The following is a 23,820-nucleotide window of genomic DNA, read 5'->3' as shown; positions in this document are numbered from 1 at the left end:
GGGATGAAATCGGGGAGTATTATAGGTGGTGGTATTTTCATTACTCTCATTGGAGAGTATTTAGGTGTAGATAAGCACCAAGGGGGTCCAATGAACGAAATAGAGGACGGAGGTGAAACTATAAGTTCAAACCTTTATCACGGTGCAAGGGTATTATTGATGAGACGTGGTCGGGTATATCGATACGAGGGACCTCAGCGACAGGTAGAAAGAGGTTCGGATGATGAAATGGAAGAGGCGAACAACATTATAGGAGTTTTTCGGGAGACTGCTCTTGATTTAGGCGTTCGTATGGAGGATGAATACATGACGAACTATGATAGGCATATGCAGTACGAGGCATGGCAACGTCGGAATGACTACGAGCATTCCCGGCAACGAGAGCATGGCCGATGGGATTATCATCAGCGCCAAATTATAAGCCAGTTGCAGCCTGGCGAGATGTATTATCCGACCCGACCCGCATACTATCCCGCACATCAGCCAGAAATGAGACCACCCTATGATTCATATGATTATGACGCAGCATACCAGTTCACCTATAATCAGCAATGGAACCCGGACGCGAACATGAATTGGGATCCATATCCTAATTTTCCTCCTAACCCACCTCCTGATCAGTAGAGATAAGTTGGTAATTTTTATTTTTATTTTAAACACTTAACATTTTATTACGTTTATGTAATGTTTGATATTTTATTATTATTGTGTACTAATATTTTTCTTATAGTTTGAAAGTGGGATGCCAAAGTTCCATTTCAAATTGCATGTATGATTATATTTGTATTGTATGTATTCTCTTTTATGCACAAAACAGGGTAAAACAACGCGTTTTCAAAGACTGGCATTAAGTTCAGCAAAAGCAAGTAATTTTGACGACAATGATGCAAAATATATGTGAAATAACAACAAGACGGAATGAACAAATGACGTGCACCATTTATCATTCAGCAAACAAACGCCAATATATTTGAAAACTTTGGTAAAAATTTAATCATTTTCACACAAATCACCCTCAATAATTTAAATTGTTACTGATTTTTTGCAAATGAGGGCATTGCAAGATCTTAAGTGTGGGAAGGGGTTAAATTCTTTCGGATTTTAAAATTTTTATCTTAAACACTTGGTTACCATTAAAAATACTAGTAAAGCAGTAGTTGTATTAGAATCTAGTGCTCTCTGATAAAAAAGAACAGCCCTAGTCTTATATACTGACTACCCAATTCTAGTAAAATTTTTAAAAATTTTCAATTAAATGAATTCAAAATCATGTTTATACATATTTATGAATGATAAAACTAGGTTTTAACACCGAAATTATTGTTACCTCGGAAAGGACATAAATTGAGAAACAAACTAAAATGTTAAAATTCATTTAAAATGGAATAGAGGACGATAAAAAGGAAAATAAAAGCCAAGTGTGAGAAAATTTACCAAGTTATTTTAAACATATGTCACATATATCTGTAACAAATAACTGAAAATACTTTTGCTTTGGACTAAACTAAACTGTTTTACCCGATGAAAGAAAAGAAGAGATGGATCTACACGATGAATCAATTCCATCATTAAAAGGAAGTAAAGTCTTCCGAAAAAGACACGCGCTTCTTAATTTAGGTCAAGAAGTTGTCGTCCAGACCAGCTGTAGGTTGACGAAAAATCTAGAAAAGTCATTTCTAAAATCAGCAGGAAATCCACGGACCTCAGCATCAAACAGGGAGGCCAAGTGGTCAGATTTATCCTAACCATGAGAAGGATTTATCTCGTACAATGGGGAGGCACCATGCAAATTAGCTGGATAAGACTAATGAATCAGATTCCCAGAAAGGATAATCTCCTTTAAAGATCAAAAATCAGCTTTTAAGCCTGATATTACTCAATCCTTGAGATTGACCTTAAAGATTGAGAATTCAAACTCATGGAATTCGATGATATCTAAACTCGAGCTTGAACGAGAAAATATTTTGATAAAAATTACAAACCGATTTGTTTTCTGAAAACCCATTTTCAATGCGTTCATTACCATTGAACGTAAAATCCTAGGAATTCATCTGGAATTCACTAGGTCACCTGAACTAAATCGGGTGTCAACCGTAAGAACGGTGGTTGCATAACATGGTCAAAGACAGGACCTTGTGCCAGACCGAAAAAATTATAAGGGTGAGCTTTACTATTGCTCCTACCAAGGATAGTAATTGCGTCCGACACGTTATAGACCATAATCAAAAGCATGTCACGGGACATTGCCTTAAACAGTTGCTTGTTCAACGCTTTCCTTTACAACCGGACGGTAGTTTGCCGAAAGGTAATATACGGAACAAGTAAACTGGACGTGTTGCTTTCCAAATACAAGGTTAGCAAGTGGGTGACACAAAACCGCAAGTTTTGAGCTAAAATTTTCAAATCTGAAACCCACCAAACCCACAAAAATATTTTGCAAACACCGGTAAAGGGTTATCCCGGAAAACTTATCTAGGGTAAAAACTAGATTTAATTTTCAAAAGATCAAATGCTTTCATAAAAGATCCAATTTCCTTAATGGATCTAAATTTTTATAGTCATGTGGGACTGTAAACCATATCGTTACTACCATTGTTCATACCGCCGTATTGAAATCACTGATGTACAAAGTGTGAAGAATAAAGAAGTGATTCTAGTATTTCAAGACAATATTGCTTGAGGACAAGCAACGCTCAAGTGTGGGAATATTTGATAATGCTAAAAACGAACATATATTTCATAGCATTATTCCTCAAGAAAGACAAGATTTTAGTTGGTACTGTTCGATTTACAAGCAATATTCGTTTAAATATTAAAAAGGTGAAGACAAAAGACAGATTCGACGAATTGAAGACGCAAACGACCAAAAAAGCTCAAAAGTACAAAAGACAATAAAAAAGGTTCCAATTATTGATAAGAAACGTCTCGAAATCACAAGAGTACAAGATTCAAAACGCAAAGTACAAAATATAAAATTGTACGCAAGGACGTCCGAAAATCCGGAACCGGGACCTGAGCCAAGAAGAAACGCCCGATGCAACGGACCAAAAATATCTAGTCTACTATGCACAAGAATATAATATAATATATATATATAATTATATAAAATTATATATTATATTATATATTATTATTATATTACGTCGGCAAGAAGAAAACAAAGCAATTTGGCTGGATCCAGGGTGGCCATGCGACTCGCATGGCCAGAAGCACAAATCCATGTGAGTCGCATGGATTGAAATTGCTGGTCAGGTCCTATATAAAGCCAGTTTTCTGCCGAGTTTTAATCATCCTTTTCCTTCCTCTTCATACGTAAAATTTATATTTATATTTATATTTTAATTTTAATTTTAATTTTAAATCCTAATAATAATGGTATGTTAGCGAATGTTGTAAGGGTGTAAGTCGAAATTCTGTCCGTGTAACGCTACGCTATTTTAAATCATTGTAAGTTATGTTCAACCTTTTTATATTAATGTCTCGTAGCTAAGTTATTATTATGCTTATTTAAAACGAAGTAATCATGATGTTGGGCTAATTACTAAAATTGGGTAATTGGGCTTTGTACCATAATTGGGGTTTGGACAAAAGAACGACACTTGTGGAAATTAGACTATGGGCTATTAATGGGCTTTATATTTGTTTAACTAAATGAAAATTTGTTAATGTTAATATAAAGATTTACAATTGGGCGTCCCTATAAATTACCATATACACTCGATCGGACACGATGGGCGGGGTATTTATATGTACGAATAATCGTTCATTTAACCGGACACGGGAATGGATTAATAGCCACTAGAATAATTAAAACAGGGGTGAAATTACATTCAAGGGTAATTGGTGTAATTGTTAACAAAGTAGTAAAACCTTGGTTTACACGCAGTCGATAACCTGGTGTATTCATTAAACAAAGTATTAAAACCTTGTTACAATTCGAATCCCCAATTAGTTGGAATATTTAACTTCGGGTATAATAATAATTTGACAAGGACACTTGCAATTTATATTTATGACTGATGGACTGTTATGGACAAAACCAGACGGACATATTAAATAATCCAGGACAAAGGACAATTAACCCATGGGCATAAAACTAAAATTAACACGTCAAACATCATGATTACGGAAGTTTAAATAAGCATAATTCTTTTATTTCATATTTAATTTCCTTTATTTTATATTTAATTGCACTTCTAATTATCGCACTTTTATTTATTTTATTTTATCGCACTTTTAATTATCGTACTTTTTAATTATCGCACTTTTATTATTCGCAATTTCATTATCGTTATTTACTTTACGCTTTAATTTAAGTCTTGTATTTATTTTATATTTTACATTAGGTTTTAACTGCGACTAAAGTTTTAAAATCGACAAACCGGTCATTAAACGGTAAAAACCCCCTTTATAATAATAATATTACTTATATATATGTTTGTATTTTTATAAAAGTAAACTAATATAGCGTTGAGCTTTGTTTAAAGATTTCCCTGTGGAACGAACCGGACTTACTAAAAACTACACTACTGTACGATTAGGTACACTGCCTATAAGTGTTGTAGCAAGGTTTAAGTATATCCATTCTATAAATAAATAAATATCTTGTGTAAAATTGTATCGTATTTAATAGTTTTTCCTAGTAAAATATAAGCTATTTTATATACACCTCGTTCGACATCAATAATATACAATACAAGTTGATTAAGTTATGGTTGGAATAGATTTGTTACCAATTTTCACGTAGCTAAAATGAGTAGTTTTTACCAATTTTGTTTTGCTCGCCATTTCTTCGTTTCTAATCCGTTTTGAGTGATTTAAGTGGTCACGGTTTCGTATTGAACTTGAATTTATGAAAATAAACAGAAAAGGTATAGGTTTATAGTTGGAAATACAAGTTACAAGTCGTTTTTGAAAGAGGTAGTCATTTCCGTCGAAAGAACGACATCTTGATGACTGTTTTGAAAAACATACTTTCACTTTGAGTTTAACCATGATTTTTGGATATGGTTTCATGTTCATAAGAAAAATTATTTTCCAAGAAGTATAGCTTTTAAATCAAAGTTTTGCATAGTTTTTAATAATCCAAACCAAAACAGCCCCCGGTTGTAACTACGACGGCGTAAATCCGGTTTTATGGTGTTTATCGTGTTTCCGGGTTTTAAATCATTAAGTTAGCATATCATATAGATATAGATCATGTGTATAGTTGATTTTAAAAGTGTAATTAGAAGGATTAACTTTATTTGCGAACAAGTTTAGAATTAACTAAACTATGTTCTAGTGATTACTAGTTTACCACTTCGAATAGGATAGCTTTTTATGTATGAATCGAATGATGTTATGAACATCATTACTACCTTAAGTTCCTTGGATAAACCTAGTCGAAAATAGAAAAATGGATTTAGCTTCAACGGATCCTTGGATGGCTCGAAGTTCTTGAAGCAGAATCATGACACGAAAACAAGTTCAAGTAAGATCATCACTTGAAATAAGATTGTTATAGTTATAGAAATTGAAGCAAAGTTTGAATATGATTATTACCTTGTATTAGAATGATAACCTACTATAAGAAACAAAGATTTCTTGAGGTTGGATGATCACCTTACAAGATTGGAAGTGAGCTAGCAAATTTGAAAGTATTCTTGATTTTATGAAACTAGAATTTGTAGAATTTATGAAGAACACTTAGAACTTGAAGATAGAACTTGAGAGAGATCAATTAGATGAAGAAAATTGAAGAATGAAAGTGTTTGTAGGTATTTTTGGTCATTGGTGTATGGATTAGATATAAAGGATATGTAATTTTGTTTTCATGTAAATAAGTCATGAATGATTACTCATATTTTTGTAATTTTATGAGATATTTCATGCTAGTTGCCAAATGATGGTTCCCACATGTGTTATGTGATTCACATGGGCTGCTAAGAGCTGATCATTGGAGTGTATATACCAATAGTACATACATCTAAAAGCTGTGTATTGTACGAGTACGAATACGGGTGCATACGAGTAGAATTGTTGATGAAACTGAACGAGGATGTAATTGTAAGCATTTTTGTTAAGTTGAAGTATTTTGATAAGTGTCTTGAAATCTTTTAAAAGTGAATGAATACATATTAAAACACTACATGTATATACATTTTAACTGAGTCGTTAAGTCATCGTTAGTCGTTACATGTAAGTGTTGTTTTGAAACCTTTAGGTTAACGATCTTGTTAAATGTTGTTAACCCAATGTTTATTATATCAAATGAGATTTTAAATTATTATATTATCATGATATTATGATATATTAATATATCTTAATATGATATATACATTTAAATGTCGTTACAACGATAATCGTTACATATATGTCTCGTTTCGAAATCCTTAAGTTAGTAGTCTTGTTTTTACTTATGTAGTTCATTGTTAATACACTTAATGATATATTTAATTATCATATTATCATGTTATATATAATATAACAATGTATTAATATGCTTCATATATATTTAGTAAGACGTGGTTATAACGATAATCGTTATATGTATCGTTTCGAGTTTCATACGTCAATAGTATCCTTTTTAAGTATATAACTTATTGTTTCTATTTTTAATGAGATACTTGATGATCATTATATCATGTTAAACATATATATTTATTCATTTATGTATCATCATGTCATATACAACTTATAGCGTTCGTGAATCATTAGTCAAACTGGGTAATCAGACGTTTACAAAATTTCCGTTTCAATTAACCAAGTCTTAATAAGTTTGATTGCTTAACATGTTGGAAACATTTAATCATGTAAATATAGTTTTCGTTAAACATATAATCATAGAAAGGTTCGGAAAAGTTCAGGGAACTACAAATATGCCCCTTTTTATTAAGTCTGGTAATCTAAGAATTAGGGAACAGACACCCTAATTGACGCGAATCCTAAAGATAGATCTATTGGGCCTAACAAACCCCATCCAAAGTACCGGATGCTTTAGTACTTCGAAATTTATATCATATCCGAAGGGTGTCCCGGAATGATGGGGATATTCTTATATATGCGTCTTGTTAATGTCGGTTACCAGGTGTTCACCATATGAATGATTTTTATCTCTCTGTATGGGATGTGTATTGAAATATGAAATCTTGTGGTCTATTATTATGATTTAATAATATGTAGGTTAAACCTATAACTCACCAACAATTTTGTTGACGTTTTAAGCATGTTTATTCTTAGGTGATTATTAAGAGCTTCCGTTGTTGCATACTAAAATAAAGACAAGATTTGGAGTCCATGTTTGTATGATATTGTGTAAAAACTGCATTCAAGAAACATATGTCGATGCAATATATTTCTATTGTAAACCATTATGTAATGGTCATGTGTAAACAGTATATTTTAGATTATCATTATTTGATAATCTACGTAATGCTTTTAAAACCTTTATTGATAAAATAAAGGTTATGGTTGTTTTAAAAATGAACGCAGTCTTTAAAAAACGTATCATATAGAGGTCAAAACCTCGTAACGAAATCAATTAATATGGAATGTTTATAATCACTATGAACGGGACATTTCAGTTGGTATCAGAGCCAGGCCCCGGACCAAACGTGCACAGCGAGGACGCTGTGTCCCATTAGGGGGAGGATTGTAACATCCATGTTACATCTGTCCCACATCGGTTGGAGAGGGGAACGAAGCATGCCTTATAAGGGTGTGGAGACCTTTCCTAGCATGACGCGCTTTGGGACCACAAGCGCAGCAGATCTCATGAGAACTCTGCAGTTAAGCATGCTCAGGCGAGAGCACTACCAGGATGGGTGACCTCCTGGGAAAGTGCTCGTCGTGTGTGGTTGCCAAGAAAAATCCGTGCGCCTACGGGCAAAGCGGACAATATCATGCTACGGGGAACGTTTACCTAGGATGTTACAAATAAGATTTAATTTCGTGTTGTTCTTTTCTCCGTACACCATTAAAGGATTTTCTTTTTCACGCATAATGCGAATCGCATTTTTGTAATAAACAACCAGTCCATGCCAATTATTACATCAAAACTCCCTAACTCAACTGGTATTAAATCAATTTTAAACGTTTCATCTCCCAGTTTAATTTCTCTCTCCCGACATATATTATCTGCTGAAATTAATTTACCGTTTGCTAATTCGAGTAAAAATTTACTATCCAAAGGCGTCAATGGGCAACTTAATTTTGCACAAAATTCTCTACTCATATAGCTTCTATCCGCACCCGAATCAAATAAAACATAAGCAAATTTATCGTCAATAAGAAACGTACCCGTAACAAGCTCCGGGTCTTCCTGTGCTTCTGCCGCATTAATATTGAAAACTCTTCCACGGCCCTGCCCATTAGTATTCCCCTGATTCGGGCAATTTCTAATAATGTGGCCTGGTTTTCCACATTTATAACAAACAGCGTTAGTATTACTTGCTCCGACACTATTCGTTTCAGCATTACTTGTTCCGGCATTATTTGCTCCCTTAGTTTTGTTAAACTTTGGTCCGTAGACCTCACAATTTGTCACGCTATGACCATTTATTTTACACCTGTTGAAAAATATCGTGCAAAACCCCTGATGATTTTCTTCACACCTATGACATGGCTGTTTTTGGTTTTTGTTGTCGCTGTTGTTATTGAGGTTGTTGTTGGGATTGTTATTGTTGTTGAAACGGTTGTTGTAGTTGTTGTTGTTGGGATGTTTGTTGTAGTTATTGTTAGGATTGTGGTTATTGTTGCGATTGTTGTTGCGGTTGTTGGGATAGTTGTTGCGATTGTGGTTGTAATTGTTGTTGTACTGGTGACTCTTGTCACCGTTTTTCTCCTACTTCCTCTTGAGTTATTTCGTGTTGGCTTCTTTGGCCACCTGCTCTTTAATTCTTCCCTCAATCTGATTTATGAGTTTATGAGCCATTCGACTTGCCTTCTGTATAGAAGCGGGCTCGTGTAAACTCACATCTTCTTGAATCCTTACTGGTAACCCTTTTACAAACGCGTCGATCTTCTCTTCTTCATCTTCGAATGCTCCCGGACATAATGGGCACAACTCTGTGAATCGTCGTTCATATGTGGTAACGTCGAACCCTTGTGTTCGTAACTCTCTAAGTTCTGCCTTGAGTTTATTGACTTCGTTTTTAGGACGAAACTGCTCGTTCATCAATTGCTTGAATGCCGACCACGGTAGTGCGTAAGCAGCATTTTCTCCTACCTGTTCAAGATAGGTGTTCCACCACGTTAACGCAGTACCTGTGAAGGTATGCGTAGCGTACTTAACTTTGTCCTCTTCAGTACACTTACTTATGGCAAACACCGATTCGACTTTCTCGGTCCACCATTTCAATCCAATTGGTCCTTCGGTTCCATCAAATTCCAAAGGTTTGTAGGCAGTGAATTCTTTGTAAGTGCATCCTACACGATTTCTTTCGCCGTTAGCTGCATTGCTAGATTCAGAGTTATTGTTGGTATGTAGCGCAGCCTGTACTGCGGCTATGTTTGCAGCAAGAAAGGTACGAAATTTCTCTTCGCTCATATTCATGGTGTGTCGAGTAGTCGGTGCCATTTCCTTCAAAATAGTTAACTGAATCGAGTTAATCATACAGAATATTAAGAGTAGTCAATAGTATTTCGTAGCATAATATGAACTCATTTATAAAAGTTTTTTCTTCATATTAGCGTTTTATAAGTTTAAATTCGGGTACTACCTACCCGTTAAGTTCATATTTAGTAGCTAATATACAATTCAACTACTACAATTCCATATGAAAATCTAATTATAGTAATATATCACATATAAATATTCTTCAAACTTACAACATCGCTATATTACATATAACATGAAATATAGTACACTTTGATACAGGACAGTTTTGAAGATAAATCTAGTTAATACGCAAGTTGTTCAGCAAAGGAAATAAAGACACGTAATTCATAAGTCCAGAAACAAGTCATGTATTCTGGTTTTACTAAAACGACTTCCCATCCTTGGTCTTGTGGAAAATAACCGTTATGACCATTGGCTAGGCAGCATGTTCTAATGTCGTCAAAAGGACGAGGGTTTCGTAATGTCCAACAGCCCTGTAATAATCTAAAAACCTTGTTTCTCACCTCGCAATTTTCTGGTTCTCTATGACCAACGCTCGGATACCAACTGAAATGTCTCGTTCATATTGATTATAAATGTTCCATATTAATTGATTTCGTCGCAAGGTTTTGACCTCTATATGAGATGTTTTTCAAAGACTGCATTCATTTTTAAAACAACCATAACCTTTATTTTATCTATAAAGGTTTAAAAAGCATTACGTAGATTATCAAATAATGATAATCTAAAATATACCGTTTACACACGACCATTACATAATGCTTTACAATAAGAATATATTACATCAAAAATAAGTTTCTTGAATGCAGTTTTTACATAATATCATACAAGCATGGACTCCAAATCTTGTCCTTATTTTAGTATGCAACAGCGGAAGCTCTTAATAATCACTTGAGAATAAACATGCTTAAAACGTCAACAAAAATGTTGGTGAATTATAGGTTTAACCTATATATCATCAAATCATAATAATAGACCACAAGATTTCATATTTCAATATACATCACATACATAGAGATAAAAATCATTCATATGGTGAACACCTGGTAACCGACATTAATAAGATGCATATAAGAATATCCCCTATCATGCCGGAAAATCCTTCGGACATGATAAAAACGAATTCGAAGTACTAAAGCATCCGGTACTTTGGATGGGGTTCGTTAGGCCCAATAGATCTATCTTGAGGATTCGCGTTAATTAGTAGATCGGTTTACTAATTCTTAGGCTACCAAGCAAAAGGGGCATATTCGGCTTCGATCATTCACCCATATAATGAATTTTCATTTACTTGTGTCTATTTCGTAAAACATTTATAAAACTGCATGTATTCTCATCCCAAAATATTAGATTTTAAAAGTGGGACTATAACTCACTTTCACAGATTTTTACTTCGTCGGGAAGTAAGACTTGGCCACTGGTCGATTCACAAACCTATAACAAATATGTACATATATATCAAAGTATGTTAAAAATATATTTACAACATTTTTAATACGTTTTACTGTTTTAAGTTTATTAAGTCAGCTGTCCTTGTTACTAACCTATAACTAGTTGTCCATAATTAGATGTACATAAATAAATTGATATATATATTATCTTGAATCAATCCACGACCCAGTGTATACACGTCTCAGGCTAGATCACAACTCAAACTATATATATTTTTGGAATCAACCTCAACCCTGTATAGCTAACTCCAACATTACTGCATATAGAGTGTCTATGGTTATTCCAAATAATATATATAGATGGGTCGATATGATATGTCAAAACATTTGCATACGTGTCTATGGTATCCCAAGATTACATAATATATTAGAATACATGTATAATACAATATAAGTTAGCTAGGATATGATTAATATAGATTTGTTACCAATTTTCATGTAGCTACAACAAGCAAAAATAACCAATCTTGTTTTACCCATAACTTTTTCGTTTTAAATCCGTTTTGAGTGAATCCAATTGCTATGGTTTCATATTGAACTTAAGTTTATGAATCTTAAAGAAAAAGTATAATTTTATAGTCGTAATTACAGGTTACAAATCATTTTTGTAAAGGTAGTCATTTCAGTCGAAATAACGACGTCTAGATGACCAATTTGGAAAACATACTTCCACTTTGAGTTTAACCATGATTTTTGGATATAGTTTAATGTTCATAAGAAAAATTATTATCCCATAAGAACAACTTTTAAATCAAAATTTATCATAGTTTTTAATTAACTAACCCAAAACAGCCCGCGGTGTTACTACAACGGCGTATATTCGGTTTTACGGTATTTTTCGTGTTTTTTGGTTTTAAATCATTAAGTTAGCATATCATATAGATATAGAACATGTGTTTAGTTGATTTTAAAATTCAAATTAGAAGGATTAACTTTTATTTGCGAACAAGTTTAGAATTAACTAAACTATGTTCTAGTGATTTCAAGTTTAAACCTTCGAATAAGGTAGTTTTATATATATGAATTGAATGATGTTATGAACATCATTACTACCTCAGGTTTTGTGGATAATCCTATTGGAAATGAGAAAAATAGATCTAGCTTCAAAGGATCCTTGGATGGCTTGAAAGTTCTTGAAGCAGAATCATGACACGAAAACAAGTTCAAGTAAGATTTTCACTCGAAATAAGATTGTTATAGTTATAGAATTTGAATCAAAGTTTGAATATGAGTATTACCTTGTATTAGAAAGATATATTACTGTAAATAGGAAATGTTTCTTGAAGTTGGAAGATCACTTTACAAGATTGGAAGTAAGCTACCAAACTTTGAAATATTCTTGATTTTATGAAACTAGAACTTATAGAATTTATGAAGAACACTTAGAACTTGAAGATAGAACTTGAGAGAGATCACTTAGATGAAGAAAATTAAAGAATTAAAGTGTTTGTAGGTGTTTTTAGTCGTTGGTATATGGATTAGATATAAAGGATGTGTAATTTTGTTTTCATGTGAATAAGTCATGAATGATTACTCATATTTTTGTAATTTTATGAGATATTTCATGCTAGTTGCCAAATGATGGTTCCCACATGTGTTAGGTGACTCACATGGGCTGCTAAGAGCTGATCATTGGAGTGTATATACCAATTGTACATACATCTAAAAGTTGTGTATTGTACGAGTACGAATACGGGTGCATACGACTAGAATTGTTGATGAAACTGAACGAGGATGTAATTGTAAGCATTTTTGTTAAGTAGAAGTATTTTTATAAGTGTCTTTAAGTCTTTAAAAAGTGTATGAATACATATTAAAACACTACACGTATATACATTTTAACTGAGTCGTTAAGTCATCGTTAGTCGTTACATGTAAGTGTTGTTTTGAAACCTTTAGGTTAACGATCTTGTTAAATGTTGTTAACCCAATGTTTATAATATCAAATAAGATTTTAAATTATTATATTATAATGATATTATGATATATTAATATATCTTAATATGATATATACATTTAAATGTCGTTACAACGATAATCGTTACATATATGTCTCGTTTCGAACTCCTTAAGTTAGTAGTCTTGTTTTTACTTATGTAGTTCATTGTTAATACACTTAATGATATATTTAATTATCATATTATCATGTTATATATAATATAACAATGTATTAATATGCTTCATATATATTTAGTAAGACGGGGTTATAACGATAATCGTTATATGTATCGTTTCGAGTTTCATACGTCAATAGTCACCTTTTTAAGTATATAACTTATTGTTACTATTTTTAATGAGATACTTGATGATCATTATATCATGTTAAACATATATATTTATTCATTTATTTCTCATCATGTCATATACAACTTGTAGCGTTCGTGAATCATTAGTCAAACTGGGTAATCAGACGTTTACAAAATTTCTGTTTCAATTAACCAAGTCTTAACAAGTTTGATTGCTTAACATGTTGGAAACATTTAATCATGTAAATATAGTTTTCATTAAACATATAATCATAGAAAGGTTCGGAAAAGTTCAGGGCACTACAAATATGCCCCTTTTTATTAAGTCTGGTAATCTAAGAATTAGGGAACAGACACCCTAATTGACGCGAATCCTAAAGATAGATCTATTGGGCCTAACAAACCCCATCCAAAGTACCGGATGCTTTAGTACTTCGAAATTTATATCATATCCGAAGGGTGTCCCGGAATGATGGGGATATTCTTATATATACGTCTTGTTAATGTCGGTTTCCAGGTGTTCACCATATGAATAATTTTTATCTCTCTGTATGGGATGTGTATTGAAATATGAAATCTTGTGGTCTATTATTATGATTTAATAATATGTAGGTTAAACCTATAACTCACCAACAATTTTGTTGACGTTTTAAGCATGTTTATTCTCAGGTGATTATTAAGAGCTTCCGTTGTTGCATACTAAAATAAGGACAAGATTTGGAGTCCATGTTTGTATGATATTGTGTAAAAACTGCATTCAAGAAACATATGTTGATGTAATATATTTCTATTGTAAACCATTATGTAATGGTCATGTGTAAACAGTATATTTTAGATTATCATTATTTGATAATCTACGTAATGCTTTTAAAACCTTTATTGATAAAATAAAGGTTATGGTTGTTTTAAAAATGAACGCAGTCTTTAAAAAATGTCTCATATAGAGGTCAAAACCTCGCAATGAAATCAATTAATATGGAATGTTTATAATCAATATGAACGGGACATTTCAGTTGGTATCAGAGCCAGGCCCCGGACCAAACGTGCACAGCGAGGACGCTGTGTCCCATTAGGGGGAGGATTGTAACATCCGTGTTACATCCGTCCCACATCGGTTGGAGAGGGGAACGAAGTATGCCTTATAAGGGTGTGGAGACCTTTCCTAGCATGACGCGTTTTGAGACCACAAGCGCAGCAGATCTCATGAGAACTCTGCAGTTAAGCATGCTCAGGCGAGAGCACTACCAGGATGGGTGACCTCCTGGGAAAGTGCTCGTCGTGTGTGGTTGCCAAGAAAAATCCGTGCGCCTACGGGCAAAGCGGACAATATCATGCTACGGGGAACGTTTACCTAGGATGTTACAAATAAGATTTAATTTCGCGTTGTTCTTTTCTCCGTACACCATTAAAGGTTTTCCTTTTTAACGCATAATGCGAATCGCATTTTTGTAATAAACGACCTCTGCTCTCACCTTTTTCAACCAGTCCATGCCAATTATTACATCAAAACTCCCTAAATCGACTGGTATTAAATCAATTTTAAACGTTTCATCTCCCAGTTTAATTTCTATCTCCCGACATATATTATCTGCTGAAATTAATTTACCGTTTGCTAATTCGAGTAAAAATTTACTATCCAAAGGCGTCAATGGGCAACTTAATTTAGCACAAAATTCTCTACTCATATAGCTTCTATCCGCACCCAAATCAAATAAAACATAAGCAAATTTATAATCAATAAGAAACGTACCCGTAACAAGCTCCGGGTCTTCCTGTGCTTCTGCCGCATTAATATTGAAAACTCTTCCACGGCCCTGCCCATTAGTATTCCCCTGATTCGGGAAATTTCTAATAATGTGGCCCAGTTTTCCACATTTATAACAAACAGCGTTAGTATTACTTGCTCTGACACTATTCGTTTCAACATTACTTGTTCCGGCATTATTTGCTCCCTTAGTTTTGTTAAACTTTGGTCCGTAGACCTCACAATTTGTCGCGCTATGACCATTTCTTTTACACCTGTTGCAAAATATCGTGCAAAACCCCTGATGATTTTCTTCACACCTATGACATGGCTGTTTTTGGTTTTTGTTGTCGTTGTTTTTATTGAGGTTGTTGTTGGGATTGTTATTGTTGTTGAAACGGTTGTTGTAGTTATTGTTGTTGGGATGTTTGTTGTAGTTATTGTTAGGATTGTGGTTATTGTTGCGATTGTTGTTGCGGTTGTTGGGATAGTTGTTGCGATTGTGGTTCTAATTGTTGTTGTTGTTGTACTGGTGACTCTTGTCACCGTTTTTCTCCCACTTCCTCTTGAGTTATTTCGTGTTGGCTTCTTCAGCCACCTGCTCTTTAATTCTTCCCTCAATCTGATTTATGAGTTTATGAGCCATTCGACTTGCTTCTGTATAGAAGCGGGCTCGTGTAAACTCACATTTTCTTGAATCCTTACTGGTAACCCTTTTACAAACGCGTCGATCTTCTCTTCTTCATCTTCGAATGCTCCCGGACATAATGGGCACAACTCTGTGAATCGTCATTCATATGTCGTAACGTCGAACCCTTGTGTTCGTAACTCTCTAAGTTCTGCCTTGAGTTTATTGACTTCGTTTTTAGGACGAAACTGCTCGTTCATCAATTGCTTGAATGCCGACCACGGTAGTGCGTAAGCAGCATTTTGTCCTACCTGTTCAAGATAGGTGTTCCACCACGTTAACGCAGTACCTGTGAAGGTATGCGTAGCATACTTAACTTTGTCCTCTTCAGTACACTTACTTATGGCAAACACCGATTTGACTTTCTCGGTCCACCGTTTCAATCCAATTGGTCCTTCGGTTCCATCAAATTCCAAAGGTTTGCAGGCGGTGAATTCTTTGTAGGTGCATCCTACACGATTTCTTGCGCCGTTAGCTGCATTGCTAGATTCAGAGTTATTGTTGGTACGTAGCGCAGCCTGTACTGCGGCTATTTTTGCAGCAAGAAAGGTACGAAATTCCTCTTCGCTCATATTCATGGTGTGTCGAGTAGTCGGTGCCATTTCCTTCAAAATAGCTAACTGAATCGAGTTAATCATACAGAATATTAAGAGTAGTCAATAGTATTTCGTAGCATAATATGAACTCATTTATAAAAGCTTTTTCTTCATATTAGCGTTTTATAAGTTTAAATTCGGGTACTACCTACCCGTTAAGTTCATACTTAGTAGCTAATATACAATTCAACTACTACAATTCCATATGAAAATCTGATTATAATAATATATCACATATAAATATTCTTCAAACTTACAACATCGCTATATTACATATAACATGAAATATAGTACACTTTGATACAGGACAGTTTTGAAGATAAATCTAGTTAATACGCAAGTTGTTCAGCAAAGAAAATAAAGACACGTAATTCATAAGTCCAGAAACAAGTCATGTATTCTGGTTTTACTAAGACGACTTCCCATCCTTGGTCTTGTGGAAAATAACCATTATGACCATTTGCTAGGCAGCATGTTCTAATGTCGTCAAAAGGACGAGGGTTTCGTAATGTCCAACAGCCCTGTAATAATCTAAAAACCTTGTTTCTCACCTCGCAATTTTCTGGTTCTCTATGACCAACGCTCGGATACCAACTGAAATGTCCCGTTCATATTAATTATAAACGTTCCATATTAATTGATTTCGTCGCAAGGTTTTGACCTCTATATGAGATGTTTTTCAAAGACTGCATTCATTTTTAAAACAACCATAACCTTTATTTTATCTATAAAGGTTTAAAAAGCATTACGTAGATTATCAAATAATGGTAATCTAAAATATACCGTTTACACACGACCATTACATAATGCTTTACAATAAGAATATATTACATCAAAAATAAGTTTCTTGAATGCAGTTTTTACATAATATCATACAAGCATGGACTCCAAATCTTGTCCTTATTTTAGTATGCAACAGCGGAAGCTCTTAATAATCACCTGAGAATAAACATGCTTAAAACGTCAACAAAAATGTTGGTGAATTATAGGTTTAACCTATATATCATCAAATCATAATAATAGACCACAAGATTTTATATTTCAATATACATCCCATACATAGAGATAAAAATCATTCATATGGTGAACACCTGGTAACCGATATTAATAAGATGCATATAAGAATATCCCCTATCATTCCGGAAAATCCTTCGGACATGATAAAAACGAATTCGAAGTACTAAAGCATCCGGTACTTTGGATGGGGTTCGTTAGGCCCAACAGATCTATCTTTAGGATTCGCGTTAATTAGTAGATCGGTTTACTAATTTTTAGGCTACCAAGCAAAAGGGGCATATTCGGCTTCGATCATTCACCCATATAATGTAGTTTCATTTACTTGTGTCTATTTCGTAAAACATTTATAAAACTGCATGTATTCTCATCCCAAAATATTAGATTTTAAAAGTGGGACTATAACTCACTTTCACAGATTTTTACTTCGTCGGGAAGTAAGACTTGGCCACTGATCGATTCACGAACCTATAACAAATATGTACATATATATCAAAGTATGTTAAAAATATATTTACAACATTTTTAATACGTTTTACTGTTTTAAGTTTATTAAGTCAGCTGTCCTTGTTACTAACCTATAACTAGTTGTCCATAATTAGATGTATATAAATAAATCGATATATATATTATCTTGAATCAATCCACGACCCAGTGTATACACGTCTCAGGCTAGATCACAACTCAAACTATATATATTTTTGGAATCAACCTCAACCCTGTATAGCTAACTCCAACATTACTGCATATAGAGTGTCTATGGTTATTCCAAATAATACATATAGATGGGTCGATATGATATGTCAAAACATTTGCATACGTGTCTATGGTATCCCAAGATTACATAATATATTAGAATACATGTATAATACAATATAAGTTAGCTAGGATATGATTAATATAGATTTGTTACCAATTTTCATGTAGCTACAACAAGCAAAAATAACCAATCTTGTTTTAACCATAACTTTTTCGTTTTAAATCCGTTTTGAGTGAATCTAATTGCTATGGTTTCATATTGAACTTAAGTTTATGAATCTATACAGAAAAAGTATAATTTTATAGTGAAAATTACAGGTTACAAGTCATTTTTGTAAAGGTAGTCATTTCAGTCGAAATAACGACGTCTAGATGACCATTTTGGAAAACATACTTCCACTTTGAGTTTAACCATGATTTTTGGATATAGTTACATGTTCATAAGAAAAATTATTATCCCATAAGAACAACTTTTAAATCAAAATTTATCATAGTTTTTAATTAACTAACCCAAAACAGACCGCGGTGTTACTACAACGGCGTATATTCGGTTTTACGGTGTTTTTCGTGTTTTCCGATTTTAAATCATTAAGTTAGCATATCATATAGATATAGAATATGTGTTTAGTTGATTTTAAAATTCAAATTAGAAGGATTAACTTTTATTTGCGAACAAGTTTAGAATTAACTAAACTATGTTCTAGTGATTTCAAGTTTAAACCTTCGAATAAGGTAGTTTTATATATATGAATTGAATGATGTTATGAACATCATTACTACCTCAGGTTTTGTGGATAATCCTACTAGAAATGAGAAAAATAGATCTAGCTTCAAAGGATCCTTGGATGGCTTGAAAGTTCTTGAAGCAGAATCATGACACGAAAACAAGTTCAAGTAAGATTTCCACTCGAAATAAGATTGTTATAGTTATAGAAATTGATCAAAGTTTGAATATGAGTATTACCTTGTATTAGAAAGATATCTTACTGTAAATAGGAAATTTTTCTTGAAGTTGGATGATCACTTTACAAGATTGGAAGTAAGCTAGCAAACTTGGAAGTATTCTTGATTTTATGAAACTAGAACTTATAGAATTTATGAAGAACACTTAGAACTTATAGAACTTGAGAGAGATCACTTAGATGAAAAAAATTGAAGAATGAAAGTGTTTGTAGGTATTTTTAGTTGTTGGTATATGGATTAGATATAAAGGATGTGTAACTTTGTTTTCATGTGAATAAGTCATGAATGATTACTAATATTTTTGTAATTTTATGAGATATTTCATGCTAGTTGCCAAATGATGGTTCCCACATGTGTTAGGTGACTCACATGGGCTGCTAAGAGCTGATCATTGAAGTGTATATACCAATAGTACATACATCTAAAAGTTGTGTATTGTACGAGTACGAATACGGGTGCATACGAGTAGAATTGTTGATGAAACTGAACGAGGATGTAATTGTAAGCATTTTTGTTAAGTAGAAGTATTTTGATAAGTGTCTTGAAGTCTTTCAAAATTGTATGAATACATATTAAAGAACTACATGTATATACATTTTAACCGAGTCTTAAGTTATCGTTAGTCGTTACATGTAAATGTTGATTTGAAACCTTTAAGTTAACAATCTTGTTAAATGTTGTTAACCCAATGTTTATTATATCTAATGAGATGTTAAATTATTATAATATCATGATATTATGATATCTTAATATATCTTAATATGATATATATACATTTAAATATCGTTACAACGATAATCGTTACAACGATAATCGTTACATATATGTCTCGTTTCGAAATCCTTAATTTAGTAGTCTTGTTTTTACATATGTAGTTCATTGTTAATATACATAATGACATGTTTACTTATCATTTATCATGATTAAACATAGTGTAACAATATCTTAATATGATTCATATGTAATTAGTAAGACGTTGTTATAACGATAATCGTTATATATATCGTTTCGAGTTTCTTAATTCAATAAACACAATTTTATGTATATAACTCATTGTTAAAATACCTAATGAGATACTTACTTATCATAATATCATGTTAAATATATACATAATCATATGTATGTCATCATATAGTTTTTACAAGTTTTAACGTTCGTGAATCACCGGTCAGCTTGGGTGGTCAATTGTCAATATGAAACCTATTTCAATTAATCAAGTCTTAACAAATTTGATTGCTTAACATGTTGGAAACACTTAATCATGTAAATAACAATTTAATTTAATATATATAAACATGGAAAAGTTTGGGTCACTACAGACATCGTTGCCGGAATAAAGCCAAGACTAGGTAAACAACAACAAGGCTGGGTGGACAAGCTCCAACATGTACTATGGGTAAACCGGACAACACCAAAAGATACTACAAACGAAACACCTTTCAGTCTCGTATATGGCACTGAAGTGGTTATCCCGGCTGAAGTGCTTATCCCAACCAACCGGATAACAACATTCGATGAACAACAAAACGACGAAGCATTACGAGAAAACTTGGATGCTCTTGAAGAACGACAGACAATAGCACATATCTGGAAAGCCGAAAAGAAGCAAAAAATTGCAAACCACTATGACAAAAAAGTCAAACGACTGGACTTCCAGCTAAACGACTTAGTGTTACGAAGCAATGAGGCCAGCCGACAGCAAGATGTCATAAAACTGGGCCCACGACGGGAAGGACCTTACAGGGTTGTCGGCATAACTGACTACTGCGCATACCACCTGGAAACACCAGATGGAATTCCGATACAACGCCCTTGGCACGCTTTTCATTTAAAGAAATACCATGTGTAACTTGCCTACAACCGGGAGGACTGATCACCCACCCGGATAGCAAAATACATCACACTTATGTACTCAAACTATCTCTATGTATAAGTCATCAATAAAGTTTTATTTTATATACTTATACACCATCACGACTCTGAATATGACATAAACACAATCAAAAGTCTTTTGGCATATTCCAGACCTACCGCCAGAAGAAATGCCTTCTAGTTTCGTTGGTAGGAGGATACCTCTCGAAGAACCTTCTCGGATAATGAGGGTGTCAGACCACATCATTGATGGTCTGATTTTACCGTATAAACATCTCGACCATACTCACACGTAGTCTAGATATCTACATTATTGTCCTGACACAGCAAACAACTCAAATGAAAATAAACTAGTTTAACAACAAAATGAGTAACATTACATTCATAACAAAAAAACACAACCAAGTACATATCTCTACGGTTGGTAGTTTACAATATCCTCCACAGATGAATTCTCATCCCTACATATCTTATCCAATTCATCAAAACTAATCTGGCCTAGAGCCTCATTCGCTCGCCGGTAGTTTTAAACACAAGTAGCACTTAAATCGTTCTTCATCTTTTGGGATGCGCTACCAGCCGGTAAGAAACAATGCACTCGTCTCAACACCTCAAAAGTAGTTAACTTCTTGATGGCCTCAATAAAGGCATTGAACGGTTGATGAACAATGGAGGACTTCAGTAGGCGGGAAAAAAGTATGGGTATCCCATGTTGCAGGCGGGCAAGCTCACCCAATGTTGCCGACACTCTCTCTAATAACTTCTTGTTATCATCAGAGAGAAGGGCGACCGTTTCCTGCTCCCGGGCAAGAGCCGCCTTCGATACTTCCAAGGCCTCCTGGGCAACCCGTAACTCTCAAGACGGGCTACAGTCTCCGACAATTCCGCCACATGCCAATTATCATTTTCAAACATCACACAATGATCGTGAATACAACGAGCATCAGCCTCATTCCGATCTAACTCATCCGCCGCAAGATGTTGGGCGAACACGGCGAACTGGGAACGCAAATGTCGTGCATGTGTGGCGGAAAGAGCAGCTAACGCCTCTTTCAGTGCCGGAAAGGTAATAAAATTCAGATACTCCCTATAAACCGGATAATCGGAAGAAGTACAGTGAAGAAGATCACGGAATGGCTCAATATTGTAGTCGGGAAAGACATAAACATTCTCCCCAGCATTGGTCGTTAGCCGGGGGCGAGAATCCGAATCCTCCACGGCAGGTTCTTTGCCAGGACGGTGCCCTTGAAGCTACTCTCTTTCAACAACCGTCTCTTCCTCAGCCACCCGTCTCTCCTCCACAACCGGTTCAACTCTCTCCCGGGGAACAACTCTCTCCAACAAGGGTACCATGGGAGCAGACGCTTAGGTCCCTGCCGGGGTGACACCGGCACGACCTACACTGAAAACCTAGTCAGTACACAATGTTTGAACAAACAAAAGCCGATAAAACAATGAAAATCATATACCTTCATTCACCACTGTCCGCTCAGTTCGATGCCTAGTGCGGCAGATCAACCTGCCTTCTGAAGAGCCTCCTTTTGAAGACTGCAGGTCACCAGGAGAAGATGCTCGACGACGAATAGTAGATGCCGGGACCTCACCCTCTACCACCTTGTCGGTAAAGACCATTCCGTCTATACTCTCTGAACGGAGAACCTCCAAAACAGTCAGCTCTGCAAAAAACTCATAAATGTCATCCAATAAACCACAATTATGAAAGAATAGGGAAAGTTGCATGGATACATACCTCTTCCACCTCTACGAGCAACAGGGATCCTGTCAGAATATCTCCAATTATTGCTAACGTTTTCCATAACCAAAACGTTCTCGCTATATATCCTTTGAGGGATTTTCAGGCCCCTCAATTGATCAACCATCTCCTCACCTAATTCTGACAGCTATTTCAGTTCTCTCACGGTCACGGACCTAAACAAATAAGACTGCTCATCCCTAATCGAGAAATCAGCACACTTCGTGAAAACAAACGATTGCACCCAATTATCTGCAATCACCGACGGCTCCCCAAGGAAATCAATCTCGTCAGTAAACGTATACCACCCTTTTACGGTATGACGTCAGTCAGAATACGCTTCTAAAAATATTCAAACTCAAGACCATCCCTAGGCCATTGAAATACATTTCAAACAAAACAATTGAGTGAACACCATTAGGATGCAAATGTGCAATGCTGATATGGTAAAAGTTAAGGACCTTCATGAAGAACCGCGTGAATGGATGCATAAGATTTGACACCTTGAAAGGTCTCAAATAAATAGAACATTAATTTAGTGGGGGCCCACATGCACGCTGCTGCGATCTGGGTATCACCAGCCCCAACTCTCATAATCGAGGGCATACATAATAAACCCTATCAATATAGACCTGATCAACGTTGTTGGGTGCACGCAACACGTCATGTAGAATATTAGCAGGTCTGGGAGGCATACTGAACGAGGAAGAAAACAAAGAAAGACTAAGAATCAAGGAGGATAAGAAAACTTTTTCTGTATTGTGCAACATGAAGAATATCGAGTGGAAAAATTTAAGTGAAGATAAATGGTCGTTTATATAGGCAAACATTCTATGTGGGCCCCATAAAACTCAAAAAGGTGCATCGAAACACGCAAAGCACTTTACTATGATTAAGACAACATGTAACGCGCATTAATTGCATGTCAAATCACGCGCGTGGGGTATGTCACTTTAAGTTTGGCAACGTAGCTGTCCTAGCTGACCTCACAAAACCAGGGGGACTTGATGATACGCATAATGATTCGTCTCAAAAAGATACTAGCTTTCCGGCTAAGGTTTTTACCTGGCATAACCGATCCCGGAAAAAACGTCTTCCCGGCATCACCTCAGTAACCTGACCAGAAGGTTACT

The 23,820-nt window shown here is 34.6% G+C and overlaps 1 protein-coding gene across 1 annotated transcript in view; it reads left to right on the top strand.

Moving 5' to 3' along the window:
• The window catches only part of LOC139902059 (uncharacterized), a 54,630-nt gene extending 33,719 nt beyond the window's left edge, over positions 1–20,911 (top strand). Inside the window, exon 2 of the mRNA XM_071884717.1 lies at positions 20,367–20,911. Within this exon, the coding sequence (XP_071740818.1) occupies positions 20,367–20,911 (545 nt within the window). The remainder of the gene's footprint in view (positions 1–20,366) is intronic.
• The last annotated feature ends 2,909 nt before the right edge of the window (positions 20,912–23,820 follow it).

This window comes from Rutidosis leptorrhynchoides, chromosome 3 (assembly GCF_046630445.1).
Source record: "Rutidosis leptorrhynchoides isolate AG116_Rl617_1_P2 chromosome 3, CSIRO_AGI_Rlap_v1, whole genome shotgun sequence".
Classification (NCBI taxonomy): Eukaryota; Viridiplantae; Streptophyta; class Magnoliopsida; order Asterales; family Asteraceae; genus Rutidosis; species Rutidosis leptorrhynchoides.
This window is presented reverse-complemented; position numbering and strand designations above follow the sequence as displayed.